The sequence below is a fragment of the Apteryx rowi genome, unplaced genomic scaffold (assembly GCF_003343035.1).
Source record: "Apteryx rowi isolate R43461 unplaced genomic scaffold, aptRow1 scaffold_466, whole genome shotgun sequence".
Taxonomy (NCBI): Eukaryota; Metazoa; Chordata; class Aves; order Apterygiformes; family Apterygidae; genus Apteryx; species Apteryx rowi.
This window is the reverse complement of record NW_020450723.1, coordinates 140,047-166,049: the sequence shown is the minus strand read 5'-3', so window position 1 is coordinate 166,049 and position 26,003 is coordinate 140,047. Positions and strand designations below refer to the sequence as shown.

Sequence of the window (26,003 nt, the reverse complement as noted above, 5' to 3'; positions counted from 1 at the left end):
ATCTGTTTTTGTGTCTGGAAATAGACATTACTTCATGGATAATTTGTGATGGTGACATTGATCCTGAATGGATTGAATCTTTGAATTCTGTTCTGGATGACAACAGATTGTTGACTATGCCCAGTGGAGAAAGAATCCAATTTGGCTCAAATGTTAACTTTATATTTGAAACTCATGATCTTAGCTGTGCCTCTCCTGCTACAATATCTCGAATGGGAATGATCTTTTTGAGGTAAGTCACAAGAATATTACCTACTTTTTAAAGTAGGCAAGTATTCTTACCTTTCTTTTCTTGAAAGGGAGTCTAAACTGTAGAGAGATTTGATTAATTGCTTACACGTACGAAGCAAATCACTGGCAGAGTTTGCCTTAGGTTTCATGTCACTTCTAAGTTGTTCCTTTACAACCTTTTGGCTGGTATATCTCAAGACTTTTTGAAAGAGACCTGGTGGATTATTTGTTTCTGTGTAATCCTCAGAGGGCTCAAATATTGATTGGAATTTCTTATGTTAAAATCTTTCCCTAAACTTTTCGTAGAATTTTGTTGTTCCCCTTGAAGATATCTAGTTGAAGATGTGGCTGTCTTGTTTTTGTTTGAATCTTATTCTGTTTTCTGTTGAGATAGCGATGAAGATACAGATCTCAATTCTCTGATAAAGTCTTGGCTAAGAAGTCAGCCTGAAGAATGCAGATATAACCTTAAAAATTGGATTGGAGACTATTTTGAGAAGGCTTTAAACTGGGTTGTGAAGCAGGTTAGTAAACTGAGTACTTAATCAATTTTCAGCTTCTATTCAGATAATCCATTTTTCTAGACTAACACTGAAGAGCTCATTCATATTAATGATAAATTTTAAGTAAAAAAAAAAACCACAGTGCTTTCTTGATGGCTATTTGCTTAATAAGGTTAATACTGAAACTGTTCTAATCCCTGTGAGTTCCCAGAAACTGATAGCTGTGTTTAAAGTTATAAAACTTTGAATACAGTTTTAACTTGTTAGATTCATGTATTCCTGTGAAACTAAATATCCATATTTAATTTTCCATGCATGATATCTCTCTATATATTTTCAAAGATCTGAAAGATCTAAACATCTAAACTAAAAAAATGAAAAGGTGAAAAAAATGTTTTTCTAAATTTAAGTTACTGTCAATAACAAAAAAAGCTGAAATTTGAAACATTGCACTGATATAGAGTTTTTAATGGGGTGGGGAGAAATATAATGTTACACTCCTAAAATCTGAGATATCTAAAAAAAGTAGTCTGATTATTCAGAATGCTGAATTTTCACAGCTCCCACTAACCTATCCTGTGTTTAAGTATGTAACTTTAGCTCTGTAACACTCTACTCAAAACCTTAACAAAAAAGATTTTTTTTAATATGCAAAAGGTGTAATAACTGTATAGAAAATGATTTTCCTTACAGGTAGGTTTAATTTTGTTTGGTCCAAAACCCTATACATCATCCTGATTCTGTGATTCTAGGATATATATTTAGGGCATTGTTCCTCTGCATGTATGTGCTTTTTTTTTTCTTCTTGAGGTATGTAGATTCTTACCTGACTTCATACATCTTCTGAAGGAATTGCGTTTGCACTGAGCAAATGGCATCTGTTGCATGAAATATTATTTAGGAGAAATCCCTACTGCTGTGAATAGTAAGCTAATATTTGTGAGATCTGCATTACCTCCTGTTGGGGAGTATAAACGGTCCTGTTGTATTTTTAATATTATTTCCCCTCTGGGCTCTTTCCCCCATGCAGATTTTTAGACTTAAAAATACCTTCAGCTGAATACAGAAGAAATAACATGACACTGATCTTGATTCTACAAATCCCCTTTGGCACTAGAGTGCAAAATCTACAAAGAATCCATTTATAAGAGAGATTTTCAATGTACGGTTATGTTGATTTCTTGTAGAGTCTCATAATCTGTATGTTCTGATGGCTTATCATAAACGATGTCAATAGGTTGGAATTAAAACTTTCAAGACAATGCTTAAAAATAATTTCACAGTAGGTGAATTTTCTAGAACAAGAGTGGTGTTCAGATATGTTCATCAATGAGTAATACTGTTAACAAAGCATATTATTATTAAGACTATGCTTTAAATCTGCTACAACTTAAAATTTACAGAATGACTATGTGGTAGAAACAAGTCTAGTTGGAACTGTGATGAATGGGCTATCTCATCTACGTGGATGTACTGATCGTGGGCAGTTTATTATTAACTTGTTACGGGGTCTTGGTGGCAATCTCAACATGAAATCACGACAAGAATTTACAAAACAGGTAATCTTTCTCAGCAAGTTTATCAAAAACTTCTCAGTACACGTAGAAGGATTAGTTATTTTCTATCCTCTAGCACTACAGATTTACAATAATAGAATTTTTGTGCTCTAATTTGTTTGCAATCTGTGTTGTCTTTAGGGAAGTATCTCAGAAGTAGACAGGGTTTTGTATGTTACAGGCAAAGGTGATGTCTATACTGCTAAGTGCATCCAGCCAAGACAGCAATTCCTTGGTGCTATACCAAGTCATATAGAATGGCCTCTGTTCATACTGTTTTATGCAAGGTTCCTCCAGAGCAATGTGTGTCTATACTGCATCTCTAACTCCACAAGAGTTATTTTTTGTGTCTTTTTTCTGTTCAGAATGCCTGAAATAATGTTGGGGGCTGTGGTACACCTCATCTGTGAGGTATCTTGCAGCATTATATAGAGGATTAGATGAGCATTATGTGTTGTATGCGCTGTGGTATCATACTGTCTTTGTGTAGCTACATGAGGGCATGAAGACTACGGAGACAGTGTTGGAAAACTATGTGGGTATAGTGGTCCATACTGCCTATAGAAAGCAGTTCCTGGAGACCGTTATCTCCAGAGTTACATCTGGGTTCTGTGTTGGAGTGAATGAAATGGTTCCTTCCAAAAGGCGGTCTGGGAGCTAAGCTGGTCAAGGGTTGTGCTCAGACTCTGGAATTAGCTATTAATGCACGTGAATGAATTATCTTGTTTGTGTGATAAATATTACAAATGTTGCTTTGCTAAATGCAGAGTTAATTTCATGTTGTTTATATTGTGGAAAAATAGTATGTTACTGTTTAGTTAAGGACTTTATTGTAAAGCATATGCATAACGATTAAAGTTTCAAAGACAGACTTAAGGTTATAAAATGCAGAAATTAAATGCTTGATTTTATGAAAGTATGCTTTGAACATTCTTTAGATGAACTTGAAATCGTAGATTTTGTCATCAGGAATATGAATTTAACAGATGCTTAATTTTTTTTAAAGATCTTCAGTTGGGCACGAGAATCTCCACCAGATCCCAGGAAGCCCCTGGATACATATTATGATACTGGCACTGGACAGCTTATGACATATAAACTGAAAAAACCTGAAAATCTAACAGCTGATGACTTCAGTAATCTCCGAACACTTCCTGTTGTCCAAACCCCTGACATGCAGAGAGGTTTAGATTACTTTAGACCCTGGCTAGATTTTAACAATAAGCAGCCATTTCTTCTTGTGGGTCCTGAAGGCTGTGGAAAAGGGTAAAAAATATTTCCTATTTTAAGCAAAATATGTTTCTACCTATGTGATAAAGTGTGTAAAATTTTGTAATAATGCATTTTTCATATGATTTTCTGATTCTTAGTTACAGAAAACCTGAAACAATCCTTCTGTAGTGGCAAATAAGTAAATTCTTTGGAAGATCTCCAGAGAGAGCTCAGGCTCAATTCAGTTGCTTGCACATGGCATGTAGTACCATTTGACATGCCACAGTGTATGTGAGGCATCTGTATGAGACTTGTAGATATGAAACAGGGCCTTTGGAAGACCTGTGCCATTATGGAGCAGTATCTGAGAGGCACGTGATGTATCTGATCTGAAGTGGCACTAGATTCCATGGTGCAGGAAACTGAATTTAGCTCATCCTGTTGCCTTAGATTTCATATTTAGGTGGGTTGAGTCTCCTGCTGGCCTGCCAGGGTATGTATGATTCATCGATTTTTATCAGGAATTTAGATCCTTATCCAAAGAGAAATTGTTTGTTAGGTACTGTTCACAAGTGCTTGTTTTTGTACAGCCATTGGAATCCTGATAATAAATGATATGGATAAAGAGTTATACTGTGGCTCCAATGGATTATGATTCTTAAGAGGAAAAGGTTATTAACTAGTTTCTTCTTTTATCCCTAAGAACGTAGTCTTGATCCTACTTTCTGAAATATGTATGTAGACTGTTGAGGCTTTTCTGCAGAGGCCTGTTGACTTCCACCAAACTCTGTGAAAGCATAGCGACCTGGCAGTTTGCATATATTGTTTCTCAAAGACTAGGTATTTATTTCATGAAGCTCTATACTACTATTTTATTGAATTTCTTGAAAGGAAAATAATGCCATTTTAAAGGCAAGAATATTTAGTTCATCATCTGCAACACCTATTTTATTAATACCATGCAGTGTATATGTTTTAATTCAAAAACTGTAAAATATCTTTGGATACACAGTATTTTTAACACGTTTATGTATTATTTATGCTCGTATATATGTACACTTTTTCTTTGTTAGGATGTTGCTTCGTTACGCATTTTCTCAACTCCGATCCACGCAGATTGCTACCATTCACTGCAGTGCCCAAACTACCTCTCAACATCTTCTGCAAAAAATAAGTCAAACTTGCATTGTAATCAGTACAAACACTGGGAGAGTATACAGACCAAAGGACTGTGAAAGGCTTGTTTTGTACTTAAAGGATATCAACCTGCCCAAACCTGATAAATGGGGAACAAGCGCTCTCGTGGCTTTTCTACAGCAGGTGAACGCTTATGTCTTTGAAATAGATAATAGTTATCTATAAAGATAAAGAGAATTATATGTACTGGAAATAGTTTAGTATAGTTAGTAAACACCTACGTTGATCATTTTCAGAGTTAACATCCTGCATCTGTATTGACATTATTTTTATGTGTAGTTTGATAGAATATATAGGTGTCAGCCAGAACTAAGAGAACATTTTTATTGGGCTTGTAGCCATAAATAATAAAGAGTGCTTACCCCAATAGGTTATAATCTAAGCAATGCTTGACAGTGTAAGTTAATGATGTGACATCATTCTTTTATCAGTATGGACTGTAAGTACAAGTGTAATATTTAAAGTAATTTCATGGGGATTTTGATAACTTTTCCTGCCTAACATACTCCCTTTCTTTTCCTCCACATTTCATTAAGAGCCTCAGAGTACCGTAACCCACCACTTCTTTTTTTATTATTCATTTATACATTGTGTGTATTATCCTTTTTTTTTCTGGATCTGTTCCTTTTTAGTATAATTTTTTCTTTCAGATATAAAACCATTCAATGCTTAAGACTTGGTCAGAGTAAAGTTTTCAGTGCTTTCCTACCATTGATGCCTGCTGCCTACTTTCCTGTTAAAGACAAGAAACCAATAACCAATAACTTTATGTTAGATACTCATCTCCAGGGGAGAGTTATTGACTAATTATGGACAATTCTAGCCTGCATTGGCTTTTCCCTTGACCTCACAACATGTGATACTGACTTTTTTGTTAATAGGATTTTAGAATTGCTTGAGAATTAACATCTTAGACTCTATTACGGAAAAAAACACGGGGACTGAGCATACTGCTGGCAATTAAGAAAACAGTAGTAGCGCTATACTTCTCACTAATTGTGATATATATATATTTTTAAGATACCTTATTGACTATTGACTTTTAATAAAATATTTATTTATTTATTTATTTATTAAAGGTTCTGACATACCAAGGATTTTATGATGAAAATCTGGAATGGGTTGGTTTAGAAAACATTCAAATTGTGGCTTCCATGTCTGCTGGGGGAACATTAGGAAGGCATAAACTTACTACCAGGTTTACTTCTATTGTTCGTATTTGTGCAATCGAGTAAGTACGTGGAAACTCGTTTGACTTTGAGAACTCAGATTTTGCCTCTGTTTGTGCCCTTGCTGAATTAAATTTGTACAAAGATGTGGTCTGTGATTGTTTTGGGCATTTTCTAGTCCTTCATGTTTTCTATTATTTTGGGATCTTCAGATTTGATATTGTATTTGGTGCCTCTTGGCATTAGAAACTAGTTAAGGAACAATCTGTAGCTACCTACTGTAGTGAAGTGTTTGAAATATGTTTCCTGTTGCATGACTTTGCTTTCAGTAAGCTGCTGTTTTGCAGCTTTATGTTAAGGTGCTGTTTGTTTACAGGATTAGAGAAATTGAAAAGAAGTTTTGTTAAGTTTGAGCACATTTAAACATGTATTTAGAAAATTTATGAGGATTGCCTATAGCAATAAAAAGAAGTTATGTTACTTAGCTGCTGGGTGGAGGTCTTATTCATTGAAATTTCATGGGACTTTTTGATATAAATTTGAAACCTTTTGTTTTTAAAAAGGAAATTAAGAATGAAATTAATTGATTTTCTTCTGTCTTTTTTCCATGTAGCTATCCAGAGAGAGACCAACTGCAAACTATTTATAGTGCCTACTTGGAACCTGTACTACAGAAAAACCTAAAGAATCATCCTGCCTGGGGTTCTTTACCAAAAATACATCAGCTAGCAGGATCTATGGTTCAAGTGTATGAGCAGGTATAGAAAATTAACTTCTTTTTCTTGGAGATGGAGAATTCAGAAATAAAAATGTTTAATCATTACCTTGGATATTAACAAGAGATTGAAAAGTTTTATCAGTGTTAAAATATAAAGTTTTATCTTTTCCGTAAGGTTGCTCTCAGCATTAAAGAGGTATATATTTATAGAGACTCCTAGATATTAGAACCAAATGGAGAGCATTAAGGGCTCTTGCTTTGCCACAAATTTATTGTATGACTTTGGCAAGCATCTTAACCCATATATACCTTCAGTTCCTGATTTATAAAATGTGGATAATAGTATTTTCCTACTTTCATCTTGTTACACTGAATGAGGAGATAACATACTTTAAAGATTGTTATGTGCTCAGGTATTATGGATGCTATATAAATGCCAAAGAGATTTATGAGGATGTTCCCTTATGCACATCAAGGACTACCTATTAAAATTTTTACACAGTTAAAAAAGGTGTTCAGGCACACAAGTGCCTTTTCTGCCTCTCACTCAAAATTTTAGCCACCTTTGCCTAGCAAAACACTTAAATACTTACTTCTCCTAATCCTGTAAATAGTCTTCCTGGGGTAGGTGGGATGGGTCTGTAAGGGCTTACTGTATGTTCTGAGAATGTCCCCGTCTATACAGAACCATGTTAAAAAACTGGTCTTTGTGACCAAAGAGTGGGTGTAGCTGCCAGTTTGTAGGCACCAAGTAGCTTCAGTTTCATATGATATTATCAATGTATTCTAAGAAACCGAAGTTTAAATTTCATCACACCGGAATTAAATAACTGATGATGACAGTTATTCTTTCAATTAAAGTTCTAAATTCAAATATTCTCTTTGAGTGAAGACTGAGTATTTCTATGATAAGTCATTTGTAGTGAGTGAATGTTATTCATTTATGTAGTTTTTTATTACACATTTATATTTCTTTTGCATTTTATATTTGGTAAGATTTATTGTTTTGAAAAGATTGTGTGCTATGTATAATAATGCTACACTAAGAAAGTCCTAGGTAACATATGCAGTTGTTGTTTGCCTCAAAAATGGTACAGAAGAAATGTTCTAATTATGAGAAATTCTTCTGTATTCAGAAAACAGAATTTGCACTATCTTCGCACTTTTCAAAAAAACCAAAAGTGTGCATTAGTAAAATATCTAAATATACAGTCTTAATACAAACCTAATTTATATGGTATTTTAGAAAAAAAAATGTATATTTCCAAGTGGTTTACAATTTAAAACATCTTTTTTTTGACTTCTGTTTTTAGGTACGGGCGAAATTCACAGTTGATGATCACAGTCATTACCTCTTTACACCATGTATTCTTACTCAGTGGGTTCTTGGTTTATTCAGATATGATTTAGCAGGTGGTAAGTCACCAATTCTATTTTCAGTGATAAAGCATTTCTAAAATGTCCCAAGATATTTTTGATGTCGATCTTACTGTTGCAACTTGTTCACCTACTGTACTCCTTTTAAACCATGAACAATCTGTAACTCAGTTGAAGAAAAAGATAGTCTAACAATTTGTTCTGTAACATATAGCAAGCAAATATAAAAACCTGTATGATGTTTTAAAACACGTGGGAGCTATTTGTAGATTAAGGGAAGGAAGTAGGTTGGAACTGTGTTCTTTTCTGTAGGAACCTGTAGTTTCCCCATTACTCCCCTCCCTTTTTTTTTTTTTTTCTTTTTTTTGATGATACAACTTTTGGATTCCCAGAGGCTTGCCACTGATGGTTCTCTTTATATGCTTGGTTGTATATACCTGATGTGGTGACTGTGGAACAACGCCATCTATGACCTATTTAACAAAAGAGGAATATCACAACCCGTAAACATATAGAAATCTACCTCATCTATATAAATATTTATAAATATCTATATAAAGCCTAAATATTCTCATGATCTCGAAATGTGTTTAATTTTGGGTGCTTTTCCAAATAGACAACCTAGGCTTCTTTCTGTTTTCTTTTTGTCCTTCCTTTGAAATTGCCAGATCATGAACAACTGCTCCTTATTATATTTTATTTGTTACATTAATTGGAGCAAAGGGTTACCTAGAGAAGTGGCTTAACACATGTAAAACTGATAAGAATGTTATGCTCATATTCCATTAATTTTTTTGGATCCTCAGATGGTATAAATCAGTGTAGCTCAAATGATGGCAGAAAAGCTACACTGACAGTCAATGAATAAGTAATCTCAACCTGTTAAGGACTGATTGTTTGTATCTGAAGGTGATAGTTGCTTGTGCTTTTTCAGTGATGAGCAATACAGCATGTCATTTACTCCTCACTGAATTTCATCTCACTTTGCTTCTTATTTCTGAGAGGAATGTTGAAGTTTTATATACTCCAATGGCCTTTTATAATAGACACTACCTGTTCTGGGGATTTATTATTACCGTACTACTTACTATCAATCTTTTTCTTGCTCCTTTTAAACAGTCTCCCCTATTTTTTGTTTGTTTGTTTTAATTGCTGGATATTTTGTCATTGTTTATTTTGATTCTGTGTACACCACCTTGTTCATTTCCAACAGGATGCTGGCACTAAACTGGAGAACTTGTTTTAGCAATATGTCTTTAATTTTATCTTGTAATGATACACTAAAATGTTCTTAATCACTTCATAATGTTTGCTTTTTTCTCTTATGTCTTCCATATTGATGCTCTCCTGGTGGTATGTAATCTCACTTACTCATTTTCGATCTCATATTTTGAAATGGAAAATTTGAGAACTGTAGAATTTATTATAAAAATATAAACTTAAACCTCTCTATAAAAATTTTGTAGGATCATCAACACAAACAGTAGACTATGTATTGGAAATTGTTGCTTATGAAGCACATCGTTTGTTCCGTGACAAAATTGTTGGCATGAAAGAACTCTCTGTATTTGATAATGTTTTAATGAAAGTGTTTCAAGGTGACTGGGGCTCAGATGTTCTGGACAATATGGCAGGTAAGGCATTTAAGACGTATTACATAAACTTGAAATACTTGATTATGAACTACCTAGTCCAATCAGTCTGATACCATATAAGTTGAGGACCTGTGCTTCTAAATATTTCCTTTTATTTTTCACAGATATCTTCTATGTAACTTGGGGAGCTTGTCATGAAGCATTCATTGCTCCAGGACAGGCACTACCACCACATGGGAGGCCACTTGGCAGGCTAAACTCAGCAGATCTGAAAGATATTATTAAAAAAGTGAGTCAAGATTAAGGAATATATACAAATACAACTTTAATTTCAAAAATATACAGCAGCAATTCAAAGACATATTTTGCAGGAAGTAGCATACAGATGTCAGGTCTAGAATGAGGTCTGCTATTTGATCGAGGATTCATTTCTTGTGTTTGGTCAAATAAGGGAAAGTCTGTCATGCTATGTGACAGGCAGGAGGAAGTATCATGCATCAAGGTTGCTTTAATGGAAGGGCCTAAGTGTCATTTGCTGGTGACTTACCACAGTCTAATGGACAACATTTTGAGAAACACTGATACACATTTATGTTTATGCATTGTTCTGAGTATTGAAATGTTTTGTGAAATGTTTCCTTTATAAATTAGTAATTTCCTAAAGTAATTTCTGTTTAAAGAGATGCAGATATATAGCTTGGAGATTTGTCATGCTTTTAAACAGCAAAGTACGAAAAATGAAACTGAAGAAGAAATGCAAGCATGTTAACTCTACTAATCTCATCTGATTTTCAGATGAGAGATCTGAGGTCATCTGCCCTTTATTGGTAAAGTTTGATGGCTGCTCTTGCAGATGGGAAACTTGTTCCTCTCTTCTTAATTGCCCAGTTGTGGTCAATAGACTCTATGGGCAATGAAGAAGTAGAGTAGCCTCAGTAATCAGAGAGTTTCTATTTTCTCCGACTGCGCAATTGTGATGGACTTCGAAGCTGAGGTTTAGTTAAGTATAGTGAGGCCAGAATTTAATATTGGGATCTGATATTATGTGTGTTTGGCTAGGGAATCCCATAATCTGAAGTTATGCAGGCATTAGCAGCCTAAAAGTGTTCTAAATCATGCCAGTATTAATCTGTAGTCAAAGCCACAGGTCAGATGTCATTCCAGCCCTATATTTATTTTTAATTAATTGAGTAATAAATTCCTATTTAAATATATCAAAGAATTCTAGGGTGACCTGGTGCTGAGGATGTTGTACAATTCCGTTACTAAGATAATGTGATCTGTTCATTGCTGGATAAGGTCAAGCAAGGTATCTAAATTCTATCACATAAATAATTTATTGGTAAAGAATATTAGCTTTGTCTCTTAAGCTTTCAAACCTTTCATTTCTAAACTTTAAATGTTGGATGTTTTCCTATCTTACTGTTTATATTTATTATGAATGAATAAATTTCTTTGTTTCTTTTTTAATAGGGTATTACCCATTATGGGCGAGACAAAAAAGAGATAGAGATTTTACTGTTCCAAGAAGTCATCAATTATATGTCCAGAGTGGACAGAGTGTTAAGTTTTCCTGGAGGATCGCTCCTTTTGGCAGGACGGAGTGGTGTAGGTCGTCGAACAGTTACATCTTTAGTTAGTCATATGCATGGAGCTGTTCTGATTACTCCCAAAATTTCCAGAGGCTATGAGCTGAAGCAATTCAGAAATGATCTTAAACATGTAAGTAACTCAATGTCTTACATTTTGTTGTTTTGTAGGCTTGTGTTTTAAAAAAAATGGTTATGGGAATTTCAAAAGACACAAAATAAGTATTGTGTGTAGGAGCTGTTTTAAGAAAAGCATAATGCAAATATTCTAAATGAAAAAACAGATTTTTAGAAGTTCTTAGTGCTCAGACATACATACTGTTTTCTGTAGTAAGTGCCCAAAACTCTCTTTTTTTGGATACTTGAACCCTTGTTCTGAGTGTAATGCACTTTATAAAATCTAAGCCTATGTGAATTTGAAAGTTTTTTTTCAGGTATGTATTTTCATATTTTGTCCCTAATAGGCTCTGCCTGGTACAGTAGCAGAATTAAAGAAAATTTTAGTGATTTATGAAAGTGTACACATTATTTAAAAAGAAATGGAAATTTTGAATCAAGATTTGCCAATGCCTTCAGAACAGCTAAAGAAAATTCCAGAACTAAGCCCATACAAAAGGGTGATGCAATTGCTTAACTCTTCCACATTTGGAACATTAATATACTCTAGGAAAGAGTCTGTTCTAATTATTTTTTCATTACCAAGCTATGCATCTAGGTAGAATGTTCTTTATATTTGATACCTCAGTTATCTGAGGTAATCTTTTGTAGATGTATAAGCATAACAACCTAGATGCTTCAGGAAAAATATATAGGTAATATATAATCATGGAGAGATTATTATTCTCTTATGAAACAATACCCTTATTCCGTATACTGAGATTAAAATATTTATCTGCTTCTAGGTGATGGAGCTTGCTGGCATTGAAGCACAACAGGTGGTATTACTACTTGAAGACTATCAGTTTGTCCACTCCACCTTCCTTGAGATGATCAACAGTTTACTCTCTTCAGGTCAGACAAGTGCAAAAAGATTATGGTGCTATTTTTACTACACAGAGTTGGTTCAATGGGGCAGAATTAGATGATGTTTTCTAACTTTGTATCCATACTAGAAATAGTCAAGTCAGAGGGGTTAATTAACTTTCTGTGCTATTGTAGCTAGAATGCTTCCTGTACATGAAACAACTCAGCTATCCTCCAAGCTACCCTACAGTAGGGGTGCTCTCAAATCCTCAAATTTACAAATGAAGTAATTTATTTTAAAAGTCTTTAAAGTACTGTAATAGCAAAATAATTATGTATTCTTCTCTACAACTTCCTTTTTTAAATTAAGAATGGGTAATGCCTTCTTATTTGTTAAAATTTAGAGGTGTCCCAATGTTTCACTATATGAAAGAGATTAAATCCTATCCTTAAGCTTCCAAAAGTAACAAGATAATAAATAATAATAATAATAACAACAACAAATAAAAAGTGACTTTATTTCCTTATCTAGCTTTGTTGCTTGAACAGAGAGATCGTTGAAGGACTAAATCTGACTTACTAAATATTTTTGGACAGGCTCTATTTTTTGTTCTATGAATCTCCTTTGCTTGCCTTGTCTCTCTGTCCCCCTCCAAAAACAAAAGAAAAAAAGAAAAAGCTCTACAATTTTTATATTGCAGTTTTCCGTCTAGTATGATGGGTCAATCACAGTTAAAATTAATTTGAGATAAAGCATTGACTGGAAAACTACAGTAGTTTAGAAGCTGGCTCACAAGTGCAAATTCAAGTCTTCTTACAATACCAGATTTTTGTCATGCAATGCTAAATCCCTGTGACTGAGTCTCAGACTCTAGAGGACCTAGAGAACTACTCTGCTTCATTTTTCTGTTTTTGGATGCATTATCAAGTCTGTTTTGATTTGTTTCTTATGGATCACTATCTTTGGGTAGGTTTGATGGAGCTGTTGAAAGTATATTTCAGTGATATAAAGTAGGTTGTTAAATGAAATCACTATCATTTGGTTTGTTGTTTTAATGATATCATTTGTGATGAAAGTATGGAGGTAAATACTGCCACACAGCCAAATTCACTAGACTGACTGTTCAGAGGAATTTGAAGAATTCTGGTGTATTTGATCAGACATTTTAAATTCATTCTTCAAATAGGAGAAGTTCCTGGACTATATAAAATAGAAGAATTGGAACCCTTACTATCTCCTCTGAAGGATCAAGCTTCACAAGATGGATTTACAGGGCCCATTTTCAACTATTTCACATACAGTATGTGATCAGAATTATATAATTTATAAGTTATTAATTACAGAAGGATACAAAAGTGGTATAATAATGAACAAATAATTGCTAAGGATGGTCCCTGTTTTGTGTACATTTTTAACTTTCAGGTAATTATTAAAAAACAGGAGGGAATAATGATTATAGTGTGGTATTTGAGGGAATACAACCCTCAGCTTAAAAATTGATCTCCTATCTGAAATTCTGTATCCATGTTCTGCAAAGCTGTTACGAATTCTACTGTTGAAAGTCATTTGGAAGGAAGAAAGCATGTGTCTCCATTCTCTTCTGCTTTGTTTAGATTGTATATCTAATAACAGAGTCTCCCTCTATTTGTCAGTTAAGTTCAGGAAAAATGATTATGCCTACAAATCACTTTGGATTTTGAGTTGTCATAAGAAATTTTATGTTTACAGAGAGGTTTCCTAATTATTTGTGCTTCTTTCTTAGACCAACAGGAAGATAAAATAGTTCAGAAATAGATAGAAGAATGTGACTGAAACAGAAATTGGTGGCCGTACTCAAGGGCCCAGGAAGTACTTCTAATTGTCTCTAAATTGTTTAGAAAGTAAATAAGTGGTAACCATTTAAATACTGCCAGCTCTTCTAAAGAAAAAAGACACTGTGATATACACAGTGACAGTGCATGGCATTCAGTTAATTTCTTTCTTAAGTTACATTTCTAAACATCGCTGCCATAGTGTGTAGTGTAATAGTATCTTTTTTCAGAAATTATTTTGTGATAAGTATTTGAATGTCAGGTCAGTAAAATCAGTTGTATTTGCAATAAGTCTATTGTGTAGTCAGATTGCTATCTACTAAATGTTTTTATATGTTGCATTTCCTTTAGGGATCCAACAGAATCTGCATGTTGTCTTGATCATGGATTGTACCAATTTAAATTTTGCAATAAATTGTGAAAGTAATCCAGCACTGTACAAGAAATGTCAGGTCTTGTGGATGGAAGGCTGGTCTGAAAACAGTATGAAAAAGGTAAAAAGAAAGTAGCAGAAGGAAAGTAGTGTACATTAGTAGCTTTATTTTGTGAATGCCATCTTTCTGTGTTCACATACTTTTCAACTAAAGCAAGGGTAAAGTCAGTGTTTGAAAAAAGTTCTTTAATAATTTTAGAAGATTTGTTTGTTTGTATACTCTGCTGATATTTTGTAACTATTCCATTAATCAAAAACTGTGATATCATTTGTTTAAAAGAATACCTCTATATAACTGAGCTCTGGTAAAGAAGAAAAAAGTACCTAAATTAGTGAAGGAACAATTGTCACTATGCTTATTTAGTTAATTTGTGCAGTGCTATAAAGACAGAAAATTATATAGAACAGTTAAGCAGTGTTATTTCACCAGTAATAGTATGTTTTGGTTTCCTGTGGGCTGAGTTGAACAAAATGCTCACTACTTTGACTCTGAGCAAATGCAGTATTTAAGCACAAAAAAATGTTCAAATAGGCTGCAAGCAAACTGATTTGGTCAACTAGCCTATGCTGATGATATGCACTATTATTAGTGTGCATGACAGCTAGTTTAAAACTAGGTTTGTTATGTGTATGCTATATGTTGATGTTGGTCTGTGATTGCTTTTAAACCTTGTATTATTCTTGAATCTTTGTAAAGTGTTTTGCTTGATGGAATAGTGGCATTGTGGGTTTTTTAGGATCAAAATCTACTTATTTCAGGATGTTCACCATATAGGTTTGAGAAAGATATATAGTACTTTTATATGTTAGGAGGTTGCCAAATCTGGTAACCTGATGGAAGCAAGGCTGCCACAGCTCCGTGCCCTAAGGTTCAACCAGTAGCAAAGCTTAACATGTATTCCCAGTAGGCACACCCACAAATACATGTATACAATACACATAACATATATATATTGCCAGCCCCAAAGAACAACACAGAGAGAGATGCTCAACGCTCAGACAAACACAAACAGCACCAACGACTTCATCCTGTTCTCCTATCTGACTGATCAGAATGAAAGTCAGTTAGTGGGAAATATATACATGTGTACATATATACAATATCTATACTTCCCTAATGAGCTCCATATCCATTAGGCAGTAGTCCCCTTGGTCTGTAAAGTGGTCTGGCCTCTCCAGTTGACTCATTGTGATGGGTTTCACACCTGGATCATGGGGTGATGGCTCTCCTGTGATAGCTCTGGGAGCAGCTGGAGCATGGTGTCCCTTTCTCCAACCGGATTAGTGGGATTCCCCTGCCTGCAATTGTGCCTCTGTTCTACCTTCTGTGTGTGAAGAGCAGCCTTTTACAGGTTGGTCACTCTGAAGTTGTTTTCACTCTCCAGGAGGTTTTGAAACTTGCGCAAGTTCTTTCCTAGATTATGAATAAAATCTTTCATATCCTCTTGTAAAATGAAAATACACTACAAGAGGTTGTTTTTAAACTTAACACTCATGTTTTAAATTTGTGCATCTTTCTGCCTCCCTCTATGATCAGGGGTGACAAGAGAGCTCTGATCCTCAAAAATATTCCTGAAAAAACATAGTAAAATTTAAAATATCTGTGCTAAACATTGGGTTTTACTGAAAGTTCATTTTGGCAAGAATGTTTTGACCAGCCCTGTCCACAGTCAAAAAATGTTTTTCAGAATATTGCTTTCACTTCAGTAGAAATTTTTTTACGTGGAGGCTGAGCAATGACTTAGTGTTTTTCATTTGGTCATGTGGCCAAATCTTTGAATATACTTGTTTATTTTTAGCACTGTGTAGTTGATAACATAAGAAGGTAAGCCCACTCTCCATCTTAGACCATGAAAAAAAACTGTAAAGACTTAGAATTAAGAATTGTTTAATTCTGATATTGTATCTACAATAGCTTTGCTTAAGATTGTCTGATTTCCTGTTGAGCTGTATACTTTTGTTACTTATTTGGCATTTGTGTTATTTTAAGAGTTCTCTGGGAATTAGCTGCTCCATCTTACAGGCAGCAAAGGCTGCTCTGCTTGAGAGAACAGGCAATCATCAGTTACAGGGAATGGAGGAATCAAGCTTTTCAATGCAATAACTATTCTGTAAATCCCTTATTCTGAATAAAGTTATCATTTTCAGTCTTTTTAGATTAGCAACTAAATTATTATTTTTTTAATGTTAAATTTTCTTTTTACATATCTTTGGTACAAAAAAATCATGTTTAATTTTAGATACCTGAAATGCTTTTGAATGATTCAGATGAACAAGAAAAGACTGGGAAAGCACATAAGGAACTTAAGAAAAAACATTCAGGTAATACTTTCATGGAGCAAATTAGTATGGCAGTTCTTTAGTTATTGTTACTTATTATTAAACACACTATTTCAGTCCTGTGTTGGGCATGGACGATAGCATAAGTACTCTGAGTAGGTTTTGCAAGCAGATTCATAGACTTTGTCATTGTTCCCATGGGAACGTTAGTCTGGAAAGTGCATCCTGGATCATCAAGCCCAGTGACTTCTGTCACAAGCAACCACTGCATATATTCAGTTTTATAAACTGATCATTCATTTTTCAAACAAACATATTGTGTTGCTCTTAGTTATTTTATGTGAGATAAGAATGACTATATTATTTTCTGTCTATCAAATTATGTTATACAGGTGATTCTGATTTTCTGAAGTCATTTTTGACAATCCATGAATCATGTAAAATGTATGGAGCAACCCCCAGCAGGTATATGACATTTCTTCGTATATATAGTACTATCAATAGCAGTAAAAGAAGAGAGCTGATAAAAAGGCAGAACCACTTGCAGGTATGTATTTAAAACATTTTTGACATACAGCTTTCCAAAATACTCTCACATTTGGGAATACCTTGTGTATTATGAGTTGTAGCTGATAGCATGGTTGTGTGAGGTTTCCTCTGTCTGCGTATACTCATGCTGTGGTTTCAGGAGAGGACTACTCTGAGTCTTAACGCACATCTTTGTTCATATGCCTTGTAGAGTGAAGGATGATTCCTTTTTTCATTAACTTTTCCTCATATGTATCAGAATGGGTATGCTTTTTTGATAGTAATTGCAAGTACTTTAAATTTTTACAGCCATATGTAGTGGAATTGTGTTGCAACCAAACCATCGTCTTTACTTCAATTTAACTCCAGCCTCTCTGCTTGTATAATTTTTCCCCCTCTAGCTCCATAATCCATCCATTTATCTCTGCTACAACTTCCTTCTTTGTGTGATTCTTGCATCTTTCTAGTTCAAGACGCTATTATTGGCCTCATGATGCTTTTCTGTAACTTTGGCCAAGATTCCCTTGTCTGTGATTTACTCTCACTTTATATTTTGGAGTCTATTTCAAACTCCTTTTTCACACATCAAAACTTTATGCAGCTCTAGACCAAATACACTTCATCTCACGGACGTCACTACCTGTTATTCCTGTTTTATATTCATAACATGCTTATTTTGAAACTCACTTGTATGTTTCTGTCAATACTTCCTTGTTTTTTTTCTCATAATATATTTCTAGAAAGATCTGTATGATCCTTTAGGACATGTAACTTCCATCTTTTCCCTTCCCTTTCAGCTCCTCTTCCCAGTGACCTTTACTGCTGTTCTGAAACCCCACTTGCCAAACTGTAATTCTTCTTACAGAAAAGAGCTATCAGGATAAGCATCAGTCAAAAGCATATAACTTCCTTGCCTTGTGCTGTATGCTGTTTTTATTCTGCCTGCTAAAATATTTTTCCATCTCTGTAGTAAGCAGTTTACAAAGATATAAGTTTGTCATGATAGAATTTTTTTTTTTGTTATTTATTTGGAAAATAACTGCAACTGGACTATGATTTGTTTGTGATAAACACTCATGTCCTTGTTCGCTTCTCTTATTAAATAAAAGTAATCATTTACATGAAAATTAGAGACCTATCCTAAATCAAACATCTTCGAGTTAATATTTTCAAATAGATTTTGAAGTAATTTTGTCATCTTGTTATCATGAAGCAAATCATTTAGAAAGTTGTAATAAAGAAATTTGTTAATCTAAAACATATTTGAGATTTTAGATTATGTACATCTATGCTCCTTAGAGAGTGTACAAATATGGAGAATAGGGTAGTCTAGTTTATTTCAGTTTGTTTAATTTTTGTAGATTTGCTTTTAGAGAGAAAATAATATATAGAGATAATATCAGTTAACTCAATTGAAATGCTGTACCATTTGCTATTCTTTTAAAAAATTATTTTTTGAGATTTAGTTTTAGCTTTTTGATATAGTAAAAGACCTTACACTAACACACCGAGTGTCAAATCTCTTTTTTGAGCTAAACAGTACTAAGAAAATGTTGTAAATAACATTGAGAAAATATGGAACATAAATTTCATACAAAGTCAAAGAAGACAATTGAGCTCTCAGTAAAATCTATTGAGATTTCCCTTGAAATGATCAGAAAGTGAATCATATGCAGTCAGAACTCTCTTAGCAAGTGTGAGAGACAATGGGATGCTTGTGACTCAGTTTACAGCAGTGGGCTGGGAATATGCATTCTGTTTTATAAAGAAAAATTAAAAAATATTAGTCTATGTGAACTTTAGCGTCTGCATACTACTTGTAATGAACCTTTGCTTATATGTGTTTACAATTTCTTGCTAAACAATTAATTCTTATGAACTTTTATAGGCAGGTGTTTCTAAGCTGAATGAAGCTAAAGCCCTGGTAGATGAATTGAACAAAAAAGCTGGAGAACAAAGTGTATTACTCAAAACTAAGCAGGATGAGGCTGATGCTGCCCTCCAGGAAATTACAGTATCTATGCAGGTGTTGTATATGTATACTCAAATCAGCAGTGAAAAAGAAATCATTTTCTGTTTTTGGTCTCCGTTGCTGCCTCTGCTTTCTGTTTTTTTTTAAGAGAAGTTGCCTAAGAGAATTACCAGGAATGAGCCCTGGGTCTTGAAAAAATTTGCAACAGGACAGGGAGGATTAGATAATTTAAATCATATTTGAACTGATTGAGTAGGAAGAGATTTTTGCACCTGAGTAATATTTACTACTATAGATTAGACTGAAAGGTTTCCTGGAACTTTCTAAATGCAGGCTGATCCATTTTGTAATGTCTCTTACAAATAAGAACTTCAAAGAAAATATTGATGAGTTGCAGTATTTTAAATAATAAATCTTGCAAATTAATTTTGTGGATCTATTAGAAATTACTTATTTCATGAAATTTAGTCCTTTGAGGTCAACATCAAACAAGGGTAACTAATATTTTAGTCCTTATAGCACCTTGAACTTTTATCCTTCAGCTCGGAGGTAGACCTTCTGGTTTTGAAGAGGTAAATTTCTTTAATAGTATTTTCTCATCTAAGTAAAAGAACTATGTGGAAAGTGGATGTCTAAATCGATACTTCCAGAAATCATAAATATAGGTTAAGCCATAATGAATCCTCTCTCATTGCATTGTGTTTGTTTTGTCATTAGCTTAATCTGATCAGACTGAAACAAGCTTAAATAAAGAAGCTCAAAGGCAAAAATATTTTCTGTATGCAGTAAAGTAGATGCCTGTTCTCTCAAAACACTTGGTTTACAGTGCTGTTAAGGTGCATTACTTTTCATTTTTGTAAGCCTACTTGCTATTTTTAGCCATTTTTTATACTTTTATATATTCTGTATCTTCTTAGTGTACATGTATTTGAATAATAGAAAAAGTGATTGATTTGGTATAGGCCTGCTGCGCTGTATGCACTGCTGGCCTCCGAGAATTTTTATCCCATTTCTTCTGATTTCTGTTTAAATCTGTTTTTGCTGTTGTACAGTAGAGTTACATGTTGCACAGGTAGCAGATATTACTTTGTAGGACAAAATCAAGGTATGGACCATAAATAATGAAGCATGATAGCCCAGCGACATCAAAAAAGTATTTATAGAATTCTGATTATTTAAGTTAGCAGAAACTGTAAACGCCCTCTAACATTTTAATGTCACTTCAGATGTTATATTTTTTGTAAGTCATATGAGCCTCAAAAGTAGAGGTACAAATCCTGTCCATGGTACAGTAAAGAAAGGGAAGGAGACATGATAAAAGCAATAGGTGCTTAAGTTCCATCTCATTTAGTCACATAAATATAAACTTAAACCCAGAGGTTAAGTGCTTATGTATTTTTCTTAATTAAACTATCATCAAATATTTTCAGATATTTTAGTGTGACTGGTACTGTGCAAGTTATATTATAATGGAGACTAAAAGAAATGAGAAGTGAAAGTAGAATAGAATTTGTAAATCTGAAAACTAAAGATAATCTCTCTTACAGAGTGCTAGTGAGCAGAAAACAGAAATGGAAAAAATAAAACAACGGATAGCAGAAGAGGCTTCAGAAATAGAAGAAAGAAAAAGAAAAATTGAAGATGAACTAAAAGAGGTTCAGGTAAGAACTGATAAGGAAAAGTAATCTTTTGCGGTCTGATTTTATTTGACTGACTCAAGTTCTGCCATGCAAAATGATCCTATAGGATTTATCCTGTTATTTCTAAAATTTTGCTCTTAATTGTTTAGATATTAAAACTCTTCATGTATTAGAAAACAGTTTATTCTAATTGCCAGATTTAGCTTGTCTTTTCATCATTCAAATTTATTTTCTATTTGATCTTAATTATACTAATTACACTAAGATTTTTCAGACCAAATCTTACCTCTGGTTACTGTATCCCTCCTGGGACGGTCTACAGCTGAGGTCTGTGGTTTTTACTAATATCTTCTTTAGGCACACTATATCACTTCTCTTTGGTGAAGCTAGTAATATCATAGGGCTTGGCATTATCAAGAGGAATGGTTTAGTGACCAATATTTTCCAAATACCTGTTAATTCTGGAAGTTATATATCTTAATGGCACTATAACAAACTGCTTTTTCAAGAGACCTTACAGCATTAAGCAGCCTTTTTTTGGAGAGGTATGTGTCTTCAGTCATGGTATTCAGTCTCCACTTTTCATCCCATCCATTTTGAAATTGTACTAAAGAATAAGGAAAGCAGCTTGTTTTTTTCCTTTCCTTTTGAATATCATGGGTACTCAGGAATCATATCCTTGTACTGAGAGTGACTTAGAAGTACAGGATTAGGGTCAGTCCCTTTCTTGGTCTTTGATACCTGTGCAAGGTGTGCCCAATCTATAACCTTCTATAGAATAGCATAGGATAGCATTCTATGATCTTCTTTGCTTTCTCATCATTTTGCTGCTTTGTCAATGAGGGCAAAGGCTGTCTGAATTTCAGCCTTCGGTTTAGCTGTCTACAAAAAGCAAGCTTTTTATGACCTGTACTTCTAAGTATGTTTACGCAGATATCCTTAGGCATGCCTCTAAAGGGTAATTAACATCTTTATTAAAACACGTCCTTGGTACAGTGAAATTTTTAGCAGTGAAAGAGTAAATATGATCAATACTAAGATCTACATAATGTTTATGAATTAAAGTGCTGGATCAAAAGTTAGAGAATGTCAGGATGATAATATGCTGTGTTATATGGAAATATATTATCACAAATAGATACATGCCAATTTTTTTAGTAACCTTTGCTCACATAAATACATATCACAAGTGGCTGGTTAGGTAATAAAATATTTAACACAGAAAAGAACAGGAAATTGTATGAAAACTGAAAAGTCAAATATTCAGTTTCTTTTATCCTCCTCTTTTTTTTTTTTTTGATACATTTTTATGTTAAGCCACTGGTTAATGAAGCTAAACTAGCCGTTGGAAATATAAAGCCAGAGTCTTTGTCAGAAATCCGGTCATTACGAATGCCCCCTGACATAATCAGAGACATACTAGAAGGAGTTTTACGACTGATGGGAATTTTTGATACATCATGGGTGAGCATGAAGAGGTGAGGATTTTATTTAAGCTTTAAACTTAGGCAGCAATTTAAAATATGAAATACTTTCTGTTATACTCAGTAATAATGTATCTGCAGAATACTTTAATTTCATAGAGAAATAACGTCTTTAATATTTGCTTCTTTATTTAACTATTTAATACCTTTTACAGTTTCTTGGCCAAAAGAGGAGTGAGAGAAGACATAGCAACCTTTGATGCCCATAACATTCCAAAAGAAATACGAGAGAGTGTTGAAGAACTTCTTTCCAAAAACAGAACATCTTTTGATCCAAAGGTAATTCTTGATTTCACTATATAAAATGCAAAAAAAAAAAAAAAAAAAGGTGTCTGATTTACAAACACATGGACTTAAATTAGAGAAAAGCAATGACGAATTCTGCTTACAGAGGAAAAGTCTTTGTCAATAAAAAGAGAGAAAAATGTAGCAGAGGCTACTCTGTTGTGTACTGCCTCTAACAGTGAGGAATTTGTTGGAGGTTGGGGAGAGATGGGATGAGAAGTTAAGTCATTAGGCATTAAAATTCTCAAGAGATCTTGTGTCACTGGTATAAATCAGAAGGCAGGTCAAAGTGCTGTAACTAGCTCTTTGTGGCCTCCTTGTAGCAGTCAGAGTCTTTAACTTTACATTTAACTGAAAAAAGATAATTAAATGGATTGGTGATATTTGAGACCTAATTTGGCAGTAGCTACTAAAAGGAATTCTAAAATACTGGTTCCGTATTTTTAAAAGGAAGATGGTAATTCCCTGAAAAGGAACACCGATAGATTTTGGATTCCTTTAGAACTTTATAACTTCAGTGAAGCTTCAGAGTTGTAAAGATATTCATTTTTTTCTTTACTCAAATTGGTGGCCTACAATATAATCTCTTTGTAATGGTTTAAAAGATCTGTTCCGTATATGAACTGGCTAATCTGCATATCTGTGTTGGTAACTGGTGAATCTTTGCAGTTGTTTATTCTATATTTATGTCAATTATATTTTACTTAGAGGACTTATTTGTAACTGATTCCGATTTTTCAGAATGCTAAACGAGCCAGTGCTGCAGCCGCTCCATTAGCCTCTTGGGTGAATGCCAATGTCCAGTATTCCCGTGTCTTAGAACGAATACAACCTTTGGAAAAAGAAAAGGCTGACTTGGAAGCGTAAGCTAGAGACCATTGCAAAATAAATGTTCTTAATCCCAACAGTGGTGGGTGAGACTAAGGCCAACAAGGAAGAATTCAAGTTTCTTAAAAATATAAGAAATCCCAAATCGTTCCTGGCCCATAGGTGGTGGAATGATCATGGAAGGAGAGAAAAAGCAGAAGTGTGCAATACTTTTCCTTTTCCTGGAAGCTATGCTTCGGATATGTTTTGGCCAAACACAAGTTACCAGTCTCATTTGAAATGTGTCTGGGAGAAATGAACATCATAGATATATTTAAAACGTATCTTGTCAGTGAAACCAATGTTCCTCTTTTTTCAGGCATGTATCAAGTGTAGTCAGCTTCTCCTTAGAATCACAAAGATATGAGATAGTCTTGTGATCAACCATAAATTGAGGGATCTATACTGATTATTTTGCAAGAATTTAAAGTTTTATATTGGAAGAATTTGGAGAATCCCTGATTTTTAAGAATACATTTGAATGTGGTGTTTGGTGTCCATTTTCAAAGTCTTTTTTTTGTGATAAAAAGTAGTCAAAACTTTTAAAAGTGAAAACAGATTTTTCTTGATATAAACCATAAGAAAGAACTGTCTCTGGGCTCTCTCTGTGTATTAATTTTTCTGTTACGCTTACATTTTTTTCCCTTTGGATTCATACTCTTAAAATAAGCATTACATTTTTTTAGTAATCTCAAGAAAACTGAAGACAGAAAACAGAATTTAGAAGATCTTCTCAACTCTGTTGGTCAAAAAGTGTCAGAACTGAAAGATAAGTATGTTGGTTTTGTTTATTTCAAGATGTAAATCAAAACATTGATGACTAAAATTTGAATACTCTGAGATTTTTCTGACCAAATGTAGCTCTCTTCACTGTGGATATTTACATCAGAAGTAGCCACATTAGGCTGTCTACATAATCAGTGGACATAAATACTTTTAGAATGCAGTTCATCTCATAGCTCAAATGAATTGCTCCTTCAAAGTACCTGCTTCTCACTACAGACTGTGCTGGCAGCTTTAAGTGTAGGCACTGCAGACATCAATAAAAAAAGTAGTGTGAATCCCACCCTTCATATCTCTAAGGGGACTTTAATATCTTGTTAGGACTTTGCAAACATTCCTGTACAAGACTTCTATTAATCACAACTTGAACAAAGACTGTTCTGTTTCTTTTAGGTTGGTCTACTTTTCTGACAGTTAGTTAGCTATCTCCATTTCTTTCAACATCTCATCAAGTGTTTGGCACACAGTGGCATAAAAATTGCTGTGGTGAACTTTTTTATATTTTCTCCAAATTTGGTTTAATCCAAACCTTTTAGTTTGATTTTTCTAATTGGGTACTTTAAGTGTAATCAGTACAGCCTGACGTGCAATTATTAAAAGTAATGTTTTGTAGTCTGCAAAAAAACTGGAAAATTCTTGTCATTGAGATAATGTGTAGTGATGTCTTAGAAAACCTAAATACTGTATCTGTTTACAGTTAGATATATTAAATTTAAAAGCTAGATTATTTATTAAATGCAATAATTAATTATACATTAAACATTATAAAAATATGGAAACCTTGCTTATTGATTGCCGCATGTTCTTATTTCATAGTAATTTACAAAATAGAGTACTTTGCATTGAATTGGGCTCATCTGTAGATTAGCGGTTTTCTCTTTTAAAGCTTTTAGAGTGGCAATTTACCAAAAAGTTACAAATTTATATTATGGCATTGAGCCTATCATTTTTATCACTAGGCATATAACAAGGCTTAACATCAGCCACTATAATCAAGCTAGGCTGTTTAAATGGAAGAAGAAATGATTTTTCAGACATTATGTTTTATATTGCAAATGTGTTTTTAAATCTCACCAGTGTCTCTAAATTTTGTTAGTGAAAAATCAAATGTACTCATCTGCCAAAGAAGCATAAAGTATAAAAGGTAATTGTAGTAGTTGTGTTCTTTGTTAACAATAAGGGAGGAATTCATGACAGGTTCAGTTAGACTGCCTTGAAAACTCTTCATCAGTTTGGTAGTTCTTGATAGCAATTACAAACAGTAATTGTTTTACAGGTTCCAGAGCAGAACAACGGAAGCAGCAAAACTTGAAGCAGAACTAAGTAAAGCTCAGAAAACACTGAAAGCTGCAGAGGTCCTAATAAGTCAACTAGATAGGGAACACAAAAGATGGAACACTCAGGTTAGTGAAAATTTTCATAAAATACATGTTATAACTGATATTTTTTAAAAGACAGTTTTTACACTATTTGCAGATTGTGGGTTATCAGCATTCTGCTGATCTTGTGAGTGTACATTTATGTGATTCCTCATTAAAAATGAAAACTTTTTTCTTCCTTATGAAACTTACTTTTATTTCATTGTTCAGGTTGTCTTACCTATATCAGATAGGTACAGAATATGTAAAAAATTCATTATTTGATATAGAACATTTAATGTTTTTTTGACCATTTTCAATCACAATAATAATGTACTTGTTAAGATGGCTGAACTTTTCAGCATTTGCACTGTCCAACCTGTGACACAGTTATAAGGGACAGATTTTTGGAAAGCATTAAGCAGTCTTTATCTTAAAATAAATCACTTTT

General features: G+C 33.7%; 1 protein-coding gene across 1 annotated transcript in view; it reads left to right on the top strand.

Annotated features, from left to right (window-relative positions):
- Positions 1 to 26,003, top strand: part of DYNC2H1 (dynein cytoplasmic 2 heavy chain 1) — a 197,513-nt gene that overhangs the window by 35,123 nt on the left and 136,387 nt on the right. Inside the window, exons 39-61 of the mRNA XM_026077887.1 lie at positions 25 to 232; positions 626 to 755; positions 2,138 to 2,293; positions 3,297 to 3,556; positions 4,576 to 4,822; positions 5,779 to 5,930; positions 6,482 to 6,626; positions 7,900 to 8,002; positions 9,430 to 9,597; positions 9,723 to 9,847; positions 11,032 to 11,280; positions 12,050 to 12,158; positions 13,298 to 13,411; positions 14,274 to 14,416; positions 16,596 to 16,677; positions 17,028 to 17,182; positions 19,052 to 19,189; positions 20,683 to 20,796; positions 22,093 to 22,253; positions 22,415 to 22,538; positions 23,286 to 23,407; positions 24,098 to 24,184; positions 25,471 to 25,597. Of these exons, the coding sequence (XP_025933672.1) occupies positions 25 to 232; positions 626 to 755; positions 2,138 to 2,293; positions 3,297 to 3,556; positions 4,576 to 4,822; positions 5,779 to 5,930; positions 6,482 to 6,626; positions 7,900 to 8,002; positions 9,430 to 9,597; positions 9,723 to 9,847; positions 11,032 to 11,280; positions 12,050 to 12,158; positions 13,298 to 13,411; positions 14,274 to 14,416; positions 16,596 to 16,677; positions 17,028 to 17,182; positions 19,052 to 19,189; positions 20,683 to 20,796; positions 22,093 to 22,253; positions 22,415 to 22,538; positions 23,286 to 23,407; positions 24,098 to 24,184; positions 25,471 to 25,597 (3,419 nt within the window). The remainder of the gene's footprint in view (positions 1 to 24; positions 233 to 625; positions 756 to 2,137; positions 2,294 to 3,296; positions 3,557 to 4,575; positions 4,823 to 5,778; positions 5,931 to 6,481; positions 6,627 to 7,899; positions 8,003 to 9,429; positions 9,598 to 9,722; positions 9,848 to 11,031; positions 11,281 to 12,049; positions 12,159 to 13,297; positions 13,412 to 14,273; positions 14,417 to 16,595; positions 16,678 to 17,027; positions 17,183 to 19,051; positions 19,190 to 20,682; positions 20,797 to 22,092; positions 22,254 to 22,414; positions 22,539 to 23,285; positions 23,408 to 24,097; positions 24,185 to 25,470; positions 25,598 to 26,003) is intronic.